The 18,546-nt window shown below is 40.3% G+C and overlaps 1 protein-coding gene across 6 annotated transcripts in view; it reads left to right on the top strand.

Annotated features, from left to right (window-relative positions):
• The window catches only part of TBC1D5 (TBC1 domain family member 5), a 457,482-nt gene that overhangs the window by 393,820 nt on the left and 45,116 nt on the right, over positions 1–18,546 (top strand). For 5 of the 6 annotated variants that reach the window (XM_059664048.1, XM_059664051.1, XM_059664049.1 and 2 more), the window contains 2 exons: positions 2,297–2,556; positions 6,966–7,031. In XM_059664048.1, coding sequence (XP_059520031.1) covers positions 2,297–2,556; positions 6,966–7,031 — 326 coding nt within the window. The remainder of the gene's footprint in view (positions 1–2,296; positions 2,557–6,965; positions 7,032–18,546) is intronic. The other variant, XM_059664053.1, reaches the window with a different exon arrangement.

Below are 18,546 nucleotides of genomic sequence, written 5' to 3'. Positions count from 1 at the left end.
GTCATTCCTTCTTCGCCGACTCCGTCCACACCTTTGGGGACCCCTGGACCTGCTGGGGTTGGACCCCGGCATTCTCTATCTGTACATTGAAAAATGCTCTTCTTCATAAAGGAACAGCTGAAAACGAAGTAGACGGTGCATAACCACCATATATCCTTATCTCTGTTAGAAAACATTATTTTCAATAATTTTTGGAAGGACCTTTAAATAGCTCAGTTCTTTAAAGATTAAACATGATCCAAAAAGAACCCTTTGGAAAATGATTTTCCCCATTTCATGAAGTTATAAATGAATAAATGTTTTTTATCAAGCTGAAATCCAGGTTTTAAATTTGATTTGTCCTATCTCCAAAGGAATGTTTAAGTCTCCAGCACCTAGCCCATAAGATTAGCTAGTACCACTGGAGAAGAGTTTATGGGAGGAAGAAGCATCATTCCCTTTCCTTTTTATGTGAGGACTATGGGTCCGTCTGGCTAGAGTTACATGTAGTAATGCCCAGGTACAGGTGTCGTGTGAGGTGTGGGAGAGTTACTAGGTAAGTGCTGCCAGGTAGATCTGAGAGAAGGAAATGATAGTAAAATTCATTAACTAAAATCAAATTATCAAATCCCTCAAACTTGATTTTCAGTTTCCCACTTTAGTGAAGAAAGAGCAAAATGGGAGAAAATAAGCTTCTATTAATTATTTGTGCAATAAAAGTACAAACTTTGGTGTTGACATGGAGTGGGACTACCTCCTACAACTACAATAATTTATAATCATTATTTCAAGAAGACACTAGCTCTGAAATACCTCAAGACCATGGGTCATTTGGGAAGTAATCATCCATTCAACAATGTTTCCTTGGTGTCATCTGTCTGCCAGACAGTTAAAGCACAGGTCCTGGCCAACCCTGGAAGCTGGAGAGGAAGTGTAGGGAGTGCTTATGGGATGAATTGCTGCTGAAAGCAGAGTAAGATAAGAATGGACCTTTGGCTTGGCAGTACAGGATTTATTGGTGACCTTGAGGCATGGATTCAAAGCAATGGCAAGGCCACAACCAGACATTAGTGAGTCAGAAACTGAAGAAGCAGCAGTAGCACATTAAGATACCTTCTTGAGGGGGAAAAAACAAAAAACAAAAACCTTGTGTGTGGGTGGGAGAGGGATGGTAACTAGAAAGAAGAGAGGGTTCAAAGGAGAAGTTGATGTATACACACACACACACACACACACACACGGTTGTATGCTAATGGAATCATACAGTAGAGAAGGCGAAATGATGATGCAGGGGAGGGAGGTACAGGAGTAAAGATCGTGAAAGGACAGAGGAGGTGGGGTCCAGAGCCCGGATGGAGAGGCTGGCCATGGCTAGGAGCAGGACTCTTCTTCCACCACAACAGGTGAGAAGACCTAAACTATAGGAGATGCAGCTCCCATTTAACAAATATTTACAAAATACCTATTTGTGCTGGACAATGGCAGTACAGCAAAGAGACAAAAATCCTTGTGTTCATGAAACTTTTATTCTAGTGGGGATTGGAGGAAGGAGACAAATAATAACCAAATAAGTAAAATACTAATATATAGTATGTCAGATGATGCAGAGTGCTATCAAGAAAAGCAGGGAAGTGGGGAGGGGATCATGGAAAGCTGGGTGGGTAGCAGGGTAGCAGGGCGGGTGTGTTGAGGGTGAATTGCAATTCTCATAAACTGGGCATCTATTGTAATTTCTATGAACTTGATGTAATTTCTGTGAATTTACTTCTTGACCCTTCAACACATTTATTTTTCAAAATCAGATTAAATGTGGCCTACCACCCACATGTGAGGGCTAGTGGGACACCTGCTACCAGCCTCATTTCAAGGTGCCCCTCTATGGGTAGCCCAAGACTCGTCCAGGCCTGTGTCTCTCCTTTGTAGCCCTCACCATAGGTTTAATCACACACTTATTTATGCAATTATTTGATTAATATATTTCTTCCCTACTAGACTAGAAGCTCCAGGAGGGGAACTATGTCTGTTTTGAACAGTTGTATCCCCAGAACCTAGCACAGCATTGGCACGTAATAGGCCCTATTGAATGAATGAATAAAAAGTATAAAGACGATTTTCTGTAAGCCACATCTTTAAGAGTCTTATGTTTTATTATCCTGTGCTCATTTTTAAGTTTTTACCTCTCACTTGGTGTGGCTGATCTAGTAAATGGCCATTTTCGAAGTAGGTAAGGTATGTTTTTATACCGACGGAGTATGTGAAATAGTACGAAATATAGTTGTCCTCTGATTTAAATCTCCACCTATTTTTTTTTTTGCAGGACCAATGCCAGAGGTGCTCCCCTGAATATAAATAAGGTCTCCAATAGCCTGATTAATTTTGGAAGGAAGTTGATTTCTCCAGCAACAGCCCCAGGCAGTACCAGTGGCCCTGTTTCCGGAGGCAGTGGTGGCAGTACCTCCACTGCTGTGGGTCCCCCCAGAACCCTGGCAGAGATCCCCCGGCATCATTTGCAGCAGCAGCAGCAGCAGCAGCAGCGGCTGATGAAATCGGAAAGCATGCCAGTGCAATTGAACAAAGGTAAGGAAAAGTACTAATAAATCTGAAGAAAGCACTTGCAGTATAGCCTGCTTGTAAGAAAATAACTTCTATTAATTTTTAATAAATTCATTGTATTAGGTCCTTTTAAATTACATTATCAGATACTATATTGTTCTTAATTACAAACATCTTATGAGGTAATTTGTTAAGGTATTTTTTGACATTTATAGGCTGGTATACTTGCATTTGCATCCTGTGGAGCCTCCTAGAGTATTACACGAACTGTCACAACACAGAACTTGAAGTCATTTGGCTGTGGTGTCACTCACTTGGATGATAATGCAGGAAGTTGCAGACACCATGGGCTTTTCTAGTCCCAGCACTCCGCTGGGCAGTTGGGTTGGAGGAAGCATGCCCTTAGGCTCCCACTCTGGCGTTTCACCACTGAGTTAACAGACTAGAACCGTAAAGGGAAAAAAGCTAAACATATATCAAGCCTCCAAAGTAAGTGTCTGAGTCCATGCACCAAAAATTGAACAGTAGAATGTGAGAGCAGAGGAAGCCTGGGAGGTGGCTTCCCATCCAACTCTCACTCGATGAGTGAGGGCCCTGCTATTGGTGCTGCTGTTGGGGGTACTCTTGCTGCTGAGACTCAGGGGAGCTCATTTCTGTTTCTGGGCCTTCATCTCCCACATGCATTTTATTCCTAAGAGAGCCCTTCAGGTTCTTGCTCAGAATCTTTACACTTTTACTTTCTACTTATTTTCAGAGACATATGTATTTGCTGCCCCTATTCAAAATCAATTAGAAAGAACTGAGTTTATTTTTTTTAATATATATTTTATTGATTTTTTACAGAGAGGAAGGGAGAGAGATAGAGAGTTAGAAACATCGATGAGTGAGAAACATCGATCAGCCGCCTCCTGCACATCCCCTGCTGGGGATGTGCCCGCAACCCATGTACATGCCCTTGACCGGAATAGAACCTGGGACCCTTCAGTCCGCAGGCCAACGCTCTATCCACTGAGCCAAACCGGTTTCGGCCTGAGTTTATTTTTTAATGGGGCACTCTGCTATCTGTACTGTAGAAAAAAGAAATAACATGATGGCAGAAAATATTTTTTTTAAAAAGTCAATTCTAAGACCTCACGGAGCATCCATCAGGTCTGTAGCCATTTTGTTTCAAGGCAAATATACTGACACATACCTCATTCACGTCTTACAGGGATCCCTGTGGAATAGCCATGTTCCATAACTGGTGTTAACAGTAACAATAGTAATACTGAGTCAATGTGAAGACATTAAGCCATGTTCCATATACTCTGTTTGAGAATTCTGCATTCAAAATTATGAAAAATTTTAAGTTACTGGCATTTAAAATGATGAACTTAAGTTAAATAGGCTTTATTCCCCAATGTTATAAAGTAATGAGTATTATTCAATAATGAGGGTGTGTTTTTCCATTATATCATGTTATCGTTGCCTATATGAAGTATTAAACTTTATATATTCTTATTTAAATTTCTACAAGAGTATTGTTTATCTATATAAGACTATGTCATTTAAAATTGCATTCTTCTCTTTTTAATGTAGAGCTATCATATATGATTTAAAGAAAAGGAGACTTCAAATCATTAACATGTTGTAAACGTATTTTAATGCCAGGAGACATGCCCACTTACAGAATGGAAATGAATGTTATTTTATATATTTCTTAATTGTACTTTTTTATTGTTCTAAACAAATATGATTTCAATATTGCTTTGATAACAAGCTGTAGTCAGTAGTAATTCTAACTGATGGCAGGCAAATGAGTCAGAGAATCTCTTAATGCTGTAGCTTAAATTTTCTGAGGAACCAAGCCAAATGACTATAGAAATATAAAGTTGTGTCTCTTAGGAAATGTCAAGTATTAATATCACAGTAAGTGAGAAAGGAAGTGCATGAGGATGGAACAATTGATGAAAACTAAGTCCCCAGTTAGAAGAAGACAACAGAGCACTTAAGCAAAGTGTTTGGAACATGCGTATCACTACTGAGGCACTTTGTAACTGATCCCCGTGCTGGAAGGAAGAAAGTGGCCTTGTTTGGCAACTCTTCCGTCTTTTTATTTCTTCTCCTGTCAAACTACAAAAAGCTAGTCTACCTTCATATTAGAGATACATATTCCTGCTAATGCCCCTCCCTGCATAAAGACTTAAGTAAAACAGGAAAGGGCAAAGAGAACAATTTATACAAGTAGAACCTAGTGTGGGTGATGCTCTTCATTCACTCACCAATGAACTGTAAGCAGAACCCTGGAGCTCTCTGACCCTCTGTTTCCAACCCTGAAGTCAGAGGTTTGGACTAATCCCTGGGGTCTTCCAGCTCCAAAAATCTATGGTTCCTTTGGTGAAAGATTACTTGTTAACACAATGGTGGAAACACTTCTCTAACATAGGTTCTTTAAGCTGGCATTTTCCGCAGGTGTCCTCCTGAGCTGCGGCACCGAGCAGTCCACAGGTGGGTCACAGGTTTGGATGGTAGAGTGAGCACAGTATGTAGCTTGTCAGGAGGCTTGCGTTGAATATGACTTCTAACTCTCTCAGAACAGCGCCATCTACGCTGTGCCTTTGAGGAAAGATAATGTATCAGTCTTTTTAGTGTCCTCTGCTGGAAAATTTGAAAGTTGTTTTGAAAAATGGTTATTTATAAAGATGAAAATGCTTATGGTTTTCCTAGGTTAGTTTGTGCTTGTACAGGGGAGCAGTTGTATGGAAAACAGAAAATTCACGTATATGCTGCTTGAAATGCAGTCTGTCATTTGTATATGTGTTGGGGGTGGGGTCTTAAAAGAAGGAAAAGGGAGCACAGATGTTCATCCATAATTTTCCTGCTGATATTTAATATTAAAATTAGTTTTTAGTCTAAATATACTAACTAGAGGCCCAATGCATGAAATTCGTGCAAAAGTAGGCCTTCCTTCCCCCAGCTGCCGGCACCAGGTTCTCTCTGGCACCTGGGGACCTGGGCTTCCCTCACAGCCCCGGCTTTGTCTGGAACATCATCTGGAAGGACGTTCGGTCTAATTAGCATATTACCCTTTTATTATTATAGATAAGTGATCCAGACACAGCAGAATAAAATGGATAGGAAGCATAAAATTGAAAATCTCCTTCAAAACTATAGAAAAGAAGCATGCCATTTATCCATGAATAGAGAGTTAACTATACTATGAAAATTCAGGACCTGAAAGTTCTGCTAAAAACTGTTTATCACTTGTTTGGAGTATGTACTTATCTATAGATTGTATTGTAGTTATAGGAGAATATAAATGTATGTACTGTTAATTGATAGTGATGATATAATTACAGCCCAGTAACCTCCATCTGAGCTGGCCATGCTGTAAATCATAATTGTAGCAAGTGGTCAAGGCACCGAGAGTATGTTATTTAATTCAAAAATAGATTTTTACTATTGTATAAAAACTACAGGGGAAGCAAGTCTATTAATCATGCATTATCACACACACAAAATATGGTGCCTTTTAAGAAGGCTTGTTTTTTGACCTTGTTAAGCTCAAAATAACATAGGCCCTCAAATGCTGTTGACAGTGACTGCTTAATGTTGAACTTTGTCACCCAGGAAGGAAATCAAAGCAGCAAAAAGTCTCCCTTCTGAATTGTGTGCCTCAGCTCTTCAGAGTGTCCCGCGGTGCCCCTTTTCCTTTCCTTCCTGTGTTCGTAAATGCACCCCTTCTCCCCATTCCCTTTGTCTGTTTTTCACATTTGAACACCTCTTTATTTTAAGCAGTTACTACAGGTCCAATTTGTAAATGAAATCTTGCCTGTAATAAATATATCAAGTTTAAAGGGTATGCCGTTCACAGATTTATTTTTACATGTTGACATTTCTAAGTACATGTGGGAACTTTTGAAATCTTTTCAATACTTACTATGAAATTAGAACTTGTTTAAGTCTTGATCTGGTGACTGAAGAAACTGGTTTCAAGTTTAGCTAAAAATAAATTTTGTCTGTTGCAGAGGGGAATCAATTTCAAAAGAAACGTTACTTAGTAAATGCATGTAATTTTTTGGATAAAAACTTTTGAAAGAAAATATAAAATCACACTAATATTTATAGCATAATGAAGTCTATTCAGCAAAATCTTTTGATTGCTAGAGTTTCCTATACTTTCAAATGATAGAAACTTGTTTTATACTTTAGACTAGTGGAAATTTATTTGTTTGTTTTCTTTAAGAAAAACATGCCCAAATGCTTTTCAGGTAATACTTTAAAAAAAATAGGCCCTTTTAAAAATATTTTATGTTTATTTTCATAATATTGTACTGTATTTTCTGTTTTATTTTACTTTTAGTAATTTGATAAATGTATTACAACATTAAGTATGAAAAAAAGTTATTTTTTTGTTTTTATGAAATCTAATTATTTTTTCTTATGAAATCTAGGTGATGTAGTTACAGGAAGCAATGCTCAGGTTTCTGTTCCTGTCCAGACTCTAACTGACCTCCAAGGTACAGTTACCGTGGCAACGTAGTATACCTTTTTGCCTGCAGTATTATCATTGCCTATTCCAAAATTCCATTGTTCTGTCTGCCCACCCTCCAGTTCATACTGTTTATTAGATCACTACCATTATTCAGCCACTGAGTGGCACTGTTGTTTAGAACAAAAGTCCCTTCTCATGTCAACTTGGTGATGCCAAACCCAAGGGTGCTGTGGGTTTTCTAAGTTTGCACCAGCCTCTTTCCTTGCAAAATATGGGCACTCTATGTCTTGTGGTGATTTAACACTCTGTTTTATTGAGCAGCTCACACCAAGGTGTCCTTTTTGTTGCATAGGTGCTCTGTGACAGTAACTGACAAATTAGTTCTCAGATTAGATTATTTATGTGCTGTTTGTATGCATATTATTGTATGTGTCAGCCAGAGTACTTGTTATATTTTACCTAAAAGAATCATCACATGATTTTGAAATAAGTTTCTAAGTACAGGCTTTGTATTATGAATCATATTAACAAAGTTTGGTATGACAAATCTCCACACATAACTAGCAATGATTTAAAATACAAAATAACATTTTAACATCATAATTGCTTGTTCTTAATCTAGAAAAAGGTTTATTTAAGACATAAAAAAATAATAGCAATTCAAATTCAGCAACTCCTGTGGAATTTAAAAACATAAATATTTAAAGTTGTTGCATTAATCTCTTATTATGTAATATTTTAGGTAAAATATGCTACAGAGAGGAATTCTGTACCAAGTGGAAGCCTACTATTCAAACTGAATAGAAGATTCAAATTCAGAATTGAAATTCATATAATGTTTTCCTTAATTTAAAATATACACATAATTTAGTCATGCTCGTAGTATTAAAATACTATTCTAATAATGATATGTCTTCGTAATACCTATGATTTTTGATAAATTAACAGAAAAAATATACTGTGATTAGGAAATGAGTGGTGTGTGGCTTAAGATAGTAAGAAATAAAACTGTTGTGCTAGAGGGATATGACCTCGCTTCTATATATAGTTCTGGATTTCACAGGTATAGTTTCGGCTGTGTTCTGGTAATTGAACCATCTGACCTTTAAGGGTTTGGTCAGCCTGGGGATTCCATGAGGAGCTGCTGTTTACTCTTCATGGTGTTTGTTATGTGATATAAACAGATGCAGTAAAATGGAAATAGAAAAGGCAGATAATCTCCAAATGATTTGTCTTTAGCCTTGTCATTTATTGCACTTAAGTAAATATTGATGTGATTATCCGATATGATGAGAATTCATAAGGCTTAAATCTGTTTCCTAAAATTAAAATCTGAGCCCTCTAGACAACTCTTTAACAAGTGTTTTGTTATCGTAGTTCATTTGGCTGTGGGGAGAGAGACCGGAGGCTCCCTTGCTCATTGTGACTTCTGCTCTATGCTGCTACTGCTCATTCCCTTTACCCTCAGACCAGAGCCCCCAGAACCATGTTGCCTTTTTAATAGAATCTTGAAGAGGGAGGTTATATCATTTTATTCAAATAACTGATGTTATATAAGTAGAATCATGTCATCCATTTACTCCACAAGTATTTATTCAGTGCCTACCATGTGTCAACCTCTGTTTTCATCGATCCCTTGCTTTCCCTACAGCTTTGCCAGGTGGACTGGGCATCAGCCTGTATTTTAAATGGTCCAGACAGGCCTGTTTTTCTGGAGACCCTGTTCAAAATTCCCCCTGCCTGCGACGCCCTCTCAGAGAGTCTATCAGTCTGCTAGGGGAGGCTCCCGTCCACCAGGGGAGGTTCCAGCCCCTTTATGTGACATGAGGTGCAAATAAACAGCTTTCAGTCTGTGATGGTGATGATGAGACAGTGTGACCATACCTACCCAGGTTTGTAGAAGTCACTCTGTTTTCTTCAGCACACTTCCTGCAGAGGGTCAGAACGCAGCAGGAAGGAGAAGTAAACCCAAAATAGTTAGTGGTGGCAACAAAAAACTTTCTAACAATCTATGCTTAACAGGATTAGTAATATTAGAAGGTAGAGAACTTAATCAAAATGTGCCAAACCCATTCTATTTCCCTTGAATCTCCTATTTTAAGAGTAGAAAAGTTTTTTATTTCATACAACTAAAACTATCATTCATACCGTCTCAAATGTCTTTTTTCCTGCCAGCCTATTTCCCTAAGGGTAATCCTTGTAAAGTTTCTTATGATTCCTTGTAGGAAAAAAACCTATAATAGATTTTAAACTGAGGAGTAAAGTGGGAGTCGCATAAACGTGGTAATAGCTCATGTGTCTGGAGGTGACTTCCTCTCTGGACCTTCAGGAATAAAGCACTAACAGAAATGTTCCAGTGCAGGTGACAGGCAGCAGACTGGGAGATAAAGGAAAAGGTCAAGTCAACTAGAGTCGGACATAGGACTGACCACAGGGACCCCTTCTGCTCGCAGGCATGAGGGGAGAGACTGAAAACCTAAAAGTTATCCGTGTGCGTGACCCTATATTGGTCACTCTGGTGTTGCTGAGAAATGAGAGCCCTGAAGCAGCAGACAGGTCCACTGTGTCCTGTATAATCACCCGAAGAAGGCAGAGAAATACGTAATGTGAAACACAAGTTTTCAGAAGCATCAGTTAGCGAGAAAATGCATTTTTATAGAACACTCCAAAAGACGTTGAATAAATGAGTTGTTTTTGGACTGAGAATAAGATCAGCATTTGCCCTTACTTTTAAAATACCTCATTCTGTTTTTCTTTAACTTCAGGTCATGCTTATATAGCCTACCTGACACAGCCCTTGCTAGGGGAGCAGGGAGTGCTGCTTGGCCAGCATGGGCTCTGGGGTGAGGCCTGGGTTTGAGTCCTGCCTCGAATACTGCCTTGCTGGCTGACCTGGGGAGATCACTGACCTCTTACCTGTAACGAGAGAAAAGAATAGCTGCTTCAAGGGTATAAGAAGTGACCACCGCACTGTCCCATAGTGATGCCTCCAGAGCCATTATGTGTTTTCCTCAAATACCTTTTAGTTTTCAGAATTAAATGATGAAGGAGCCAGCTGAGCACCTCTACATTTTCTTAATAATAACTTTCGATGTCCTACAGCCACATGTTTGCAGGCAAGCCCTGGATCTGACGGTGCTTGACCTCTGTGTTTAGCTAGAGCAGCTCTCTCTGGGCCTTCAGGTACAGCCTGCTTCCTTTTGCTCTCTGGTGGCACCAACGTGCATGTTTTTAATGAGCCAACATCAGCCCTCTTGCTCTCTGTCACTCGAATCTGAGGCAACAGAATGTGACCAGATGGGCCAGCTGCCTCCCTTTCTCCTGGGTCACTGCATGAAGTTGCAGCGATCCCCTTTCTGTGGCTGCAGCCCTGGGCTTTCTGCTCTTCTGAGCTACGCCTCCCACCAACGACCCCCAGATTTCCTAGCCTCCTAAACACTGTGCTTTGAGGCTTTATCCTATCACGCACTGGTTTTGGTGTCATCCTCAGTTACATAGGGATGTCAGGAAGCTCCGAAGAATTTCATCAGACTGACGAGCTAGATGTCCCCCGGAGTCCAACGGCCTTGGTAATACTGTGTCCTCTGCCAGAAGTGACCCTCCCTGAGCCACCCCACTCACCACCACTCTCCAAGTAATAAGGTTTCCCTTACACCTGATTGCCTGAGGCAGTATTAGATACGGCCTCCTTAGTGCTCCCACGGTACTGTTGTTTAGGCTCCTGTTTGCTTTGATCACCTGGGATTTTAGGTTAGTGAATGTACAAGTCTATTTCCCTTGTACTGTTATTCTGGGAGCTTTTTAAGAGCTTGTCTTGTCCCCCTCCTCAGGGCTGGACAGAGTTTCTATGGGCACTTCATAAGCTCATGCCCTGCTGTTTGGTTATGAATGAAAGATTATGTGCATGCCTGATGCAGCTTGAGAAGTGGTCTGTAGTTAGTATATTTAAGAATGCCTTGCAATATAAAATAACTTTTAAAAAATTGCTTTGGGTCAGAATTTCTGATAAATGAAAGTGAGCGAAGGCTTTTGGGGGTGTGCTCTCAAGCTCAGCACCTGGGGAGTGAGAGGGGTTGAGCTGAGGGGTGAGCTGACCTGCCTTACTGTTGCTGCTGGAACCCCTGGGCCTGGGATGGCCCTTCAGAGGTGTCTGCCTTGAGGCAAGGGGGTAGCCTGTACCCTCTATCAGCCCAACTAGTGACTGACTGGAGCTAATCCCCGGGGAGGGACAGGACCTTGGGCAAGCAGCTCTCCACAGCTCGGGGACCTCCCAGAATGGGACTCCTGAGAGCCATCCTCTCCCAGCAGCCGGGATACGTGCCTCAGTCCTGAAGGGGCCCTGGGCAAGGCACCGCAGCAATGTACTTAAGAGTGTGCCTCTAAGAACAGGCCTTAGTTTGAGCGCAGCAAAAGAAATGATTCATGTTGTCCCTGTCAGTTAAAGACATTAAAAGGTTTCTAGAGCTTCCGAGCCCCTGTGCAGTTGATGGGCTACAGGTAGCTGAGAATATTGGCTCCTCGACTCGGATGTGTGCAGAGCTTGGGGGTGGAATGGCCCATCCAGTTATGAAAGGCAGGGAGGTGTGAGAAGCCTTCTCCTGGCTCTAGGCAAGGCTGCCTCTGGTGCCCGGCCTTTCCCACATTCTCCACAGGAAGTGTTCCATCAGCCTCTTGGGAACACGGCAGGGACTCCATTTTCTTAGGTGTAAATGTTAGTTCCCAAAGGGCACAACAAAATTAGTAACCTGATTTCTGTAATTAAGGGCAAATATATTTTGTGCAGGGTTTAAATGTGATATATAGGCCAAGAACTTTATTGTAGCCCCGCTACATCTTCCACTATGCTAACTTTCCCACCATGTGAGGCTGGTAATGACCACACCCTTGCCTTCAGTGAGGCCTGGCCTTTGTAATATAGCACCTGTAACTGAATACAGGAGGTTAACCATCAGTTTTCTGTTCGTAGGAAAAGCCATCTCAAAATGCACCTACAAATCCTAAAAATTGGGTAGCTGGACCTATTCCCCAAATATGATTTGTTTGTTTGTTTCTTTGCTGTTTGAATTAATAGCTGCTAGGAGTCACTCTCTGTGATACAGAAATGAAATGATACGTGTTGGCACAGACTTTACTAGTAAGTTTGGACAAATCTTAGTGTTGCTAGCTATAGGTATAAAAGTCTATGTCCTAGAGCAAGTTTATTAAACTCTCCAAGCCTCAGTTTTCTTATATGTAACTACCTCACAATGTCATCAAGATCAAATGAGATCATATGTATACAGGTCCATATATATCCATGTGCTAATATTTTGCAAATATCACCTTGCTGATTTTAATTTTCTGATCTATTCTTGGGTAGACAGACTAGGGAAGTGTGTATATCAGGAAGGTTGGAGAAAAAATGAATAGTACACAGCTATAGTACAGATAAAATCTAGAATCAATTCCTGGTCTTATTATCATTTCATCATGGAACAGTTGCTTTATAAAAACTGGGATAGCTTCTTAAGATGTTTTTCTTTGATAATGTTATAATCCTTTTAAATGAAAAATTTTCCCAAGTTTTATAGAACTTTATATATTATAAATATCAGCTAGATATAATAGGTACTTCCTATCTCATTTCAGAAGTATTCAAGGCAACTAAGATTTTATAAGATTTTATATATGTAACTGCTCACAACTTTTTTTTTATATATTTTTACTGATTTTTTACAGAGAGGAAGGGAGAGAGATAGGGAGTTAGAAACATCGATGAGAGAGAAACATCGATCAGCCGCCTCCTGCACATTCCCCACTGGGGATGTGCCTGCAACCCAGGTACATGCCCTTGATCTGAATCGAACCTGGGACCTTTCAGTCCACAGGCCGACGCTCTATCCACTGAGCCAAACCGGTTTCGGCCACAACTTTTTTTATATATATTTTTTATTGATTTCAGAGAGGAAGGGAGAAGGAGAGAGAGATAGAAGTATCAATGATGAGAGAGACTCATCAATCAGCTGCCTCCTGAACACCCAGTACTGGGGATTGAGCCTACAACCCAGGCATGTGCCCTTGACCGGAATTAAACCTGGACCCTTCAGTCCACGGGCCATCACTTTGTCTTCTGAGCCAAACCAGCTAGGGCCTGCTCACAACTATTAATTCATTTTGGAAGATATGGAAAAAAGTTGCAATAGTACACAAAATTCTTTTTCCAGGAGTATGAGCAAATATAAGTGATTCTACCTGGCATTTTAGATTAACTCAGCATTTGAACAATAATGCCAAATTGAGAGTCTAGAGATCATACATAGAGTATAATAATAATCAAAGGAGAATTTCTCATTTATTCAACAACTAGAGGCCTGGTGCACAAAAATTTGTGCACTGGGGGGGGGGGGGTCCCTCAGCCCGGCCTGGGCCCTCTCACAGTCTGGGACCCCTCGGGGGATGTCCACCTGCTGGCTTAGGCCTGTTCCGGGGGGGGGGGGGGGGGATCGGGCCTAAGCTGGCAGTCAGACATCCCTCTGGCAGCCCGGGGGCCCTCGGGGGATGTCCACTTGCCAGCAGGGAGCAGGCCTAAGCTGCAGTCAGACATCCTTAGCGCTGCTGAGGAGGTGGGAGAGGCTCCCGCCACCACCGCTGTGCTGGCAGCCATCAGCCTGGCTTGTGGCTGAGCAGAGCTCCCCCTGTGGGAGTGCACTGACCACCAGGGAGCAGCTCCTGCATTGAGCGTCTGCCCCCTGGTGGTCAGTGTGTGTCATAGTGACCAGTCATTCCCAGTTGTTCTGCTGTTGGGGTCAATTTGCATATTACCCTTTTGTTATATAGGATTCTGTGCGTCAGAAGTCTAGCACAGATCTCACCAAGCTGAAACCAACATGTCAGGAGGTTCTAGGAGAGAATCATTTGCGCTATTAGCAGAATTCAGTTCCTTGAGACTATAGAACCAATGTCCCCATTTCTTAGCTGGCTGTCAGCTGGCTGCCATTCTCCTCTTCTAGAGGATGCCACATTGACCCCTGGCTCCTTTCTCAGTCCTCACAGCCAGCAAAGCCAGTCCCTCTCATGTTCAACCATCTCCTTTATGATCTTTAGTCACATCTCTGTTCCACTTGAAGGACCTCTGTGTTTACATTGGCCCACCATAATAACCTGGGGTGTTCTTCCAATCTCAAGGTTCTTAACCTTAACACCCTTTTTTTTTTTTTTTTTGCAGAGTCCTTTTGCCATATAGGGTAGCATACTCACAAGCTCTGCCAATTAAGGGTCTAGGCCACGGGTGGGCAAACTTTTTGACTAGAGGGCTACAATGGGTTCTTAAACTGGACTCAGAAGAAGGAGCTGCGGCCGTGTTTCCCGACGTTGCCATGTTAACACTGCTGCTGGTGAAGGAGCGGAGGGGAGAGCAAGAGAACCCTCCGCTCTTTCGGCTCCACGGGCCGGATAGAACAGCCAAACGGGCCGGATCCAGCCCGCTGGCCGTAGTTTGCCCACGGCTGGTCTAGGCCAACCATGTCAAACTCACAGCCAGCAGGCCACATGTAAACAAGGCATGGGGCCTGCCAGCCATGAGTTTAACATGCTTGGTCTAGGCATTATTCTGCCTACCTCATATATGGTTTTTAGGGGGACGATATGAATGATCAAAATTGACCCAAGGAGAAGTAGAAAACCTTAATAGTGGAATGAACTTAGAAAAAAATCCAAAAAGCCATCATCGTGATGCCATTAAAATGTCACTGGCACCAGATAATTTTATCGCTAGATGATTCAAATTTTGAAGGGACAGATAAATTCAGTTGTATAATTTTAGAAAAATCTAAACATTTTTTCATTTTATTTTGTGAAAAAGCCATGTTCTTGCAAATCAAAATGCTTTGGCTTCTTAGATTTATCTTTTTTCCTATGGACTTTTAAAAGCAATTTGGAACTCAGAGCTAAGCAAACATTCCTTTTGTTTTAGCTATATCTTCCATCACCCCAAGGCAATAAAAGCTACTTAACGAGTAGAGTTCCAAGGAGCGATGAGAAAATATTTATAAAGGGAAAAAGAAAAACCTAGGTTTATAATAAATACTTAAATTTTTTCCCACTACATCATCTTGGAGTAAGAAATGCCTTCCTAAGCAGGACCATAAAAACAAAAACCATAGAGGAAAATATAGACACACACTTATATACAAATGGTTGAGTTCCAGAATTTAGGAGGAACAACCCTAAATCAGTTTTTAAAATAAAATGAGCAGAGATGATTCACACAGGACCTTCAGATGACTGGTATGAATAAGTTGAAAGATATTCAACCTCACTAGTCTAGTTATCAGGAAACTTCAAACTAACATAATGAAATTCTGCTTCCATCGATTAATCAAATAAAAAATTAGATGAATAGCCCTAACTGGTTTGGCTCAGTGGATAGAGTGTCAGCCTGTGGACTGAAGGGTCCCAGGTTCGATTCCAGTCAAGGGCATGTACCTTGGTTGTGGGCACATCCCCAGTGGGGAGTGTGCAGGAGGCAGCTGATCGATGTTTCTCTCTCATCGTGTTTCTAACTCTCTATTACTCTCCCTTCCTCTCTGTAAAAAAAATCAATAAAATATATGTTTTTTAAAAAATTAGATGAATAGATAAATATATGTCCTGTTACATTTACACATGTATATAAATATACATATATATGTAGGTTAAAATCCTAGGAGAAATCAATTTGGAATTATTAATGTAAATTTAAAATGCACATACAATTAGACATAGCAGTCCCATTTATGTAACTTTACCTAATAGAAATAGACAACAGTTTGTACCTAAAAACATATCTCTTTCGAGTTTTAATTGTCATTTAGTTTGTACAGGCAAAAAAAAAAAAAAAAGAAAAAGAAAAATCTTAAATGTCTATTTAGGAAAGCTATAATTGTTTCTTCTTCACAGCCATTAAAGAGAGTAAGGCAGATTTGTATATAAGAGGAACACAAATTTCAAAGACTAAGTTCAGTCCAAAAAGCAAGTCAGAGAGGGAAGTGTTTTTGGAATGACAGGACCTCTGAAAATGTTGCTCCATAACAGCAACAAGATCAGAAATGTCAAAATTTTATCTGAACTCTGGAAATTAATCAAAGAATTGTAATAACGTAATTTGAAAAGCATCTATTCAAGAAAAAAGGGCTGGATCTCAGTAAGAACAGCATGCTTTGTAGCTTTTCCACTCGCCTTATTCCTGCCCACCCCTCCCCATGTCTGCCATAGTCTTTGATAACCATCAGCCTTGCAACCACTGGAGGAGAAAGAATGGACTTGGAGCACCCTAAAAGTCCCATCCCCAGTAAATAGTAGCTATTTGACTTGTCCAGCAACTTCCAGAAAGGCCTCATTCATAGGGCTTGTCTTTATTTGCCCTTATTCAGAACTCACTAAGGGAGAAACCCTGTCCATAGGGCATCTATCAAAAATCATCAGTGGAAATGGCTTAATATCACAGCTGCCCAAGGCAGAAGTAGAGCAAACGAGATGCTAACCAAAAACTTAACGGGAAAATCAGAGGCTAACAAAAAACTTAGAAGGAAAAATCAAAGACCCATCAGGGTCTTTGAAAATCTCCAATATATTCCTGGTATTCTAGAAGGCCACACACAGGCAGGAAAGAATTGAGAAAGGCTCAATCTCTCGCTCTGGATGAACCGGAGGCTCTTCATCAGCAGGAATGAAGGCTAATGCAGAATTGTAAAACTATCCTTCAGAAAGGAAGGAAAATTAAGGCAGTCACAGATAAAAACAATTAATTGCTAGCAAATCTGTCCTACAAGACACAATAAAGGGAGTCATTCAGGCTGAAATGAAAGGACACTAGAAGTTAACTTAAATCTATACAAAGAAAAAGAGCAATGATAAAAATAACTAGGTAAATATAAAAGACAGTATAAATGTATTTTGCTTATATCTTATATTGTTAAGATGGCAATACTACCCAAATTGATCTACATATTCATAACAATCCCTATCAGAATCTCAGGTATCATTTTGGGAGAAATTAACAAACTAATCTTAAAACTCAAGTGGAAATGCAGCCCACTTCTAATATCCAAAGCAATGTTGAAGGAGAACTCCCACTCTGATTTCAAAGCTTACTATAGCTGCAGTAATCAAATGCTAATGACAAGGACGTAAAGATAGCCGTGTGTAAATTGAATAGAGTTGAGAGCATAGAAATAAACCTGTAAATTTATAGTAAATTAATTTTAAACAAGGGTGCCAAGACCATTCAATGTGGAAAGAATATCTTTTCTACAAATAGTATTGGGGAAACTGGATATCCACATGGAAAAGGATAAAGTTGAACTACTTCCTTATGCTACATACAAAAAGTCACTCAAAATGGACAATAGCCTTAAATACAAGAACTAAAACTATAACACTCTTAAAAGAAAGCATAGGAGTAAATCTTTGTGACCTTGGATTAGGCAGTGGCTTCTTAGACATGATACCAACAGCATAAGCAGCTAAAGAAAAAATAGGTAAATGGGACTTCATCGAACCACTGAATTATACATTTCAAAAGGGTGAATTTTATGGTATATGAATTATATCTCAGTAAAGCTGATTTTTTTATAAAGGCAATTTTCACATTTAATCTATTTACAGTGAGACTATATTTACTTATTAATGATATAATTTTAAAAATAAATTAATAGATGGTTCTGGAGGTTTGTTTTTTTATTTTTATTATTATTTTTTGTTGTTGTTAATCCTCACCCGAGGATATTTTTCCATTGATTTTTAGGGAGAGTGGAAGAGAGAGGGAAAGACGGAGAGAAACATTAATATAAGAGAAACACATCGATTGGTTGCCTCCAGCATGAGCCCTGACCAGTGCCCAGATCCAGGAGGAGCCTGCAACCAAGGTGTATGTGCCCTTGACCGGAGTCGAACCCAGGACCCTTTGGTCCACAGGCTGGTGCTCTATCCACTGAACCAAACCAGCTAGGGCCCAGAGGTCTTTTTTAACTCTGACATTCTAGGACCCTATACCCTCGAGATCTCCTAGGTCAGTGGTTCTCAACCTTCTGGCCCTTTAAATACAGTTCCTCATGTTGTGACCCAACCATAAAATTATTTTCGTTGCTACTTCATAACTGTAATGTTGCTACTATGAATCGTAATGTAAATATCTGATATGCAGGATGTGAAAGGGTCGTTCGACCGCCAAAGGGGTCACAACACACAGGTTGAGAACTGCTGTCCTAGGTGCTGGGACCTGTTCCCCCCTCTCCTCTCCTAACCTCAGGGTTACTGCCCTTCCAGGGTCAGCAACAATATCATCCATTGCAGGTTGAACCCTGTCTGTGGGAGCTAACCTCTATTTAGAATAGAGGTTATGTGAGCTAGCACTTTGTCCCCATTTCTAGATGCTTCTACCATAGGCTGGGATAGCCAATACATCTGTTCTGCAATTAATGAAAAGGGAAGAGACCCTTTTGAAAACTCAAGGATTTCAAATTTTTTATATTAAAATAATGTACAGTATAATAGTTTCCAGTTTCTATTAATAAGGATGATTC

Source organism: Myotis daubentonii, chromosome 14 (assembly GCF_963259705.1).
Source record: "Myotis daubentonii chromosome 14, mMyoDau2.1, whole genome shotgun sequence".
Classification (NCBI taxonomy): domain Eukaryota; kingdom Metazoa; phylum Chordata; class Mammalia; order Chiroptera; family Vespertilionidae; genus Myotis; species Myotis daubentonii.
Note: the sequence above shows the minus strand (reverse complement) of the source record. Positions and strands in the feature narration are given on the sequence as shown.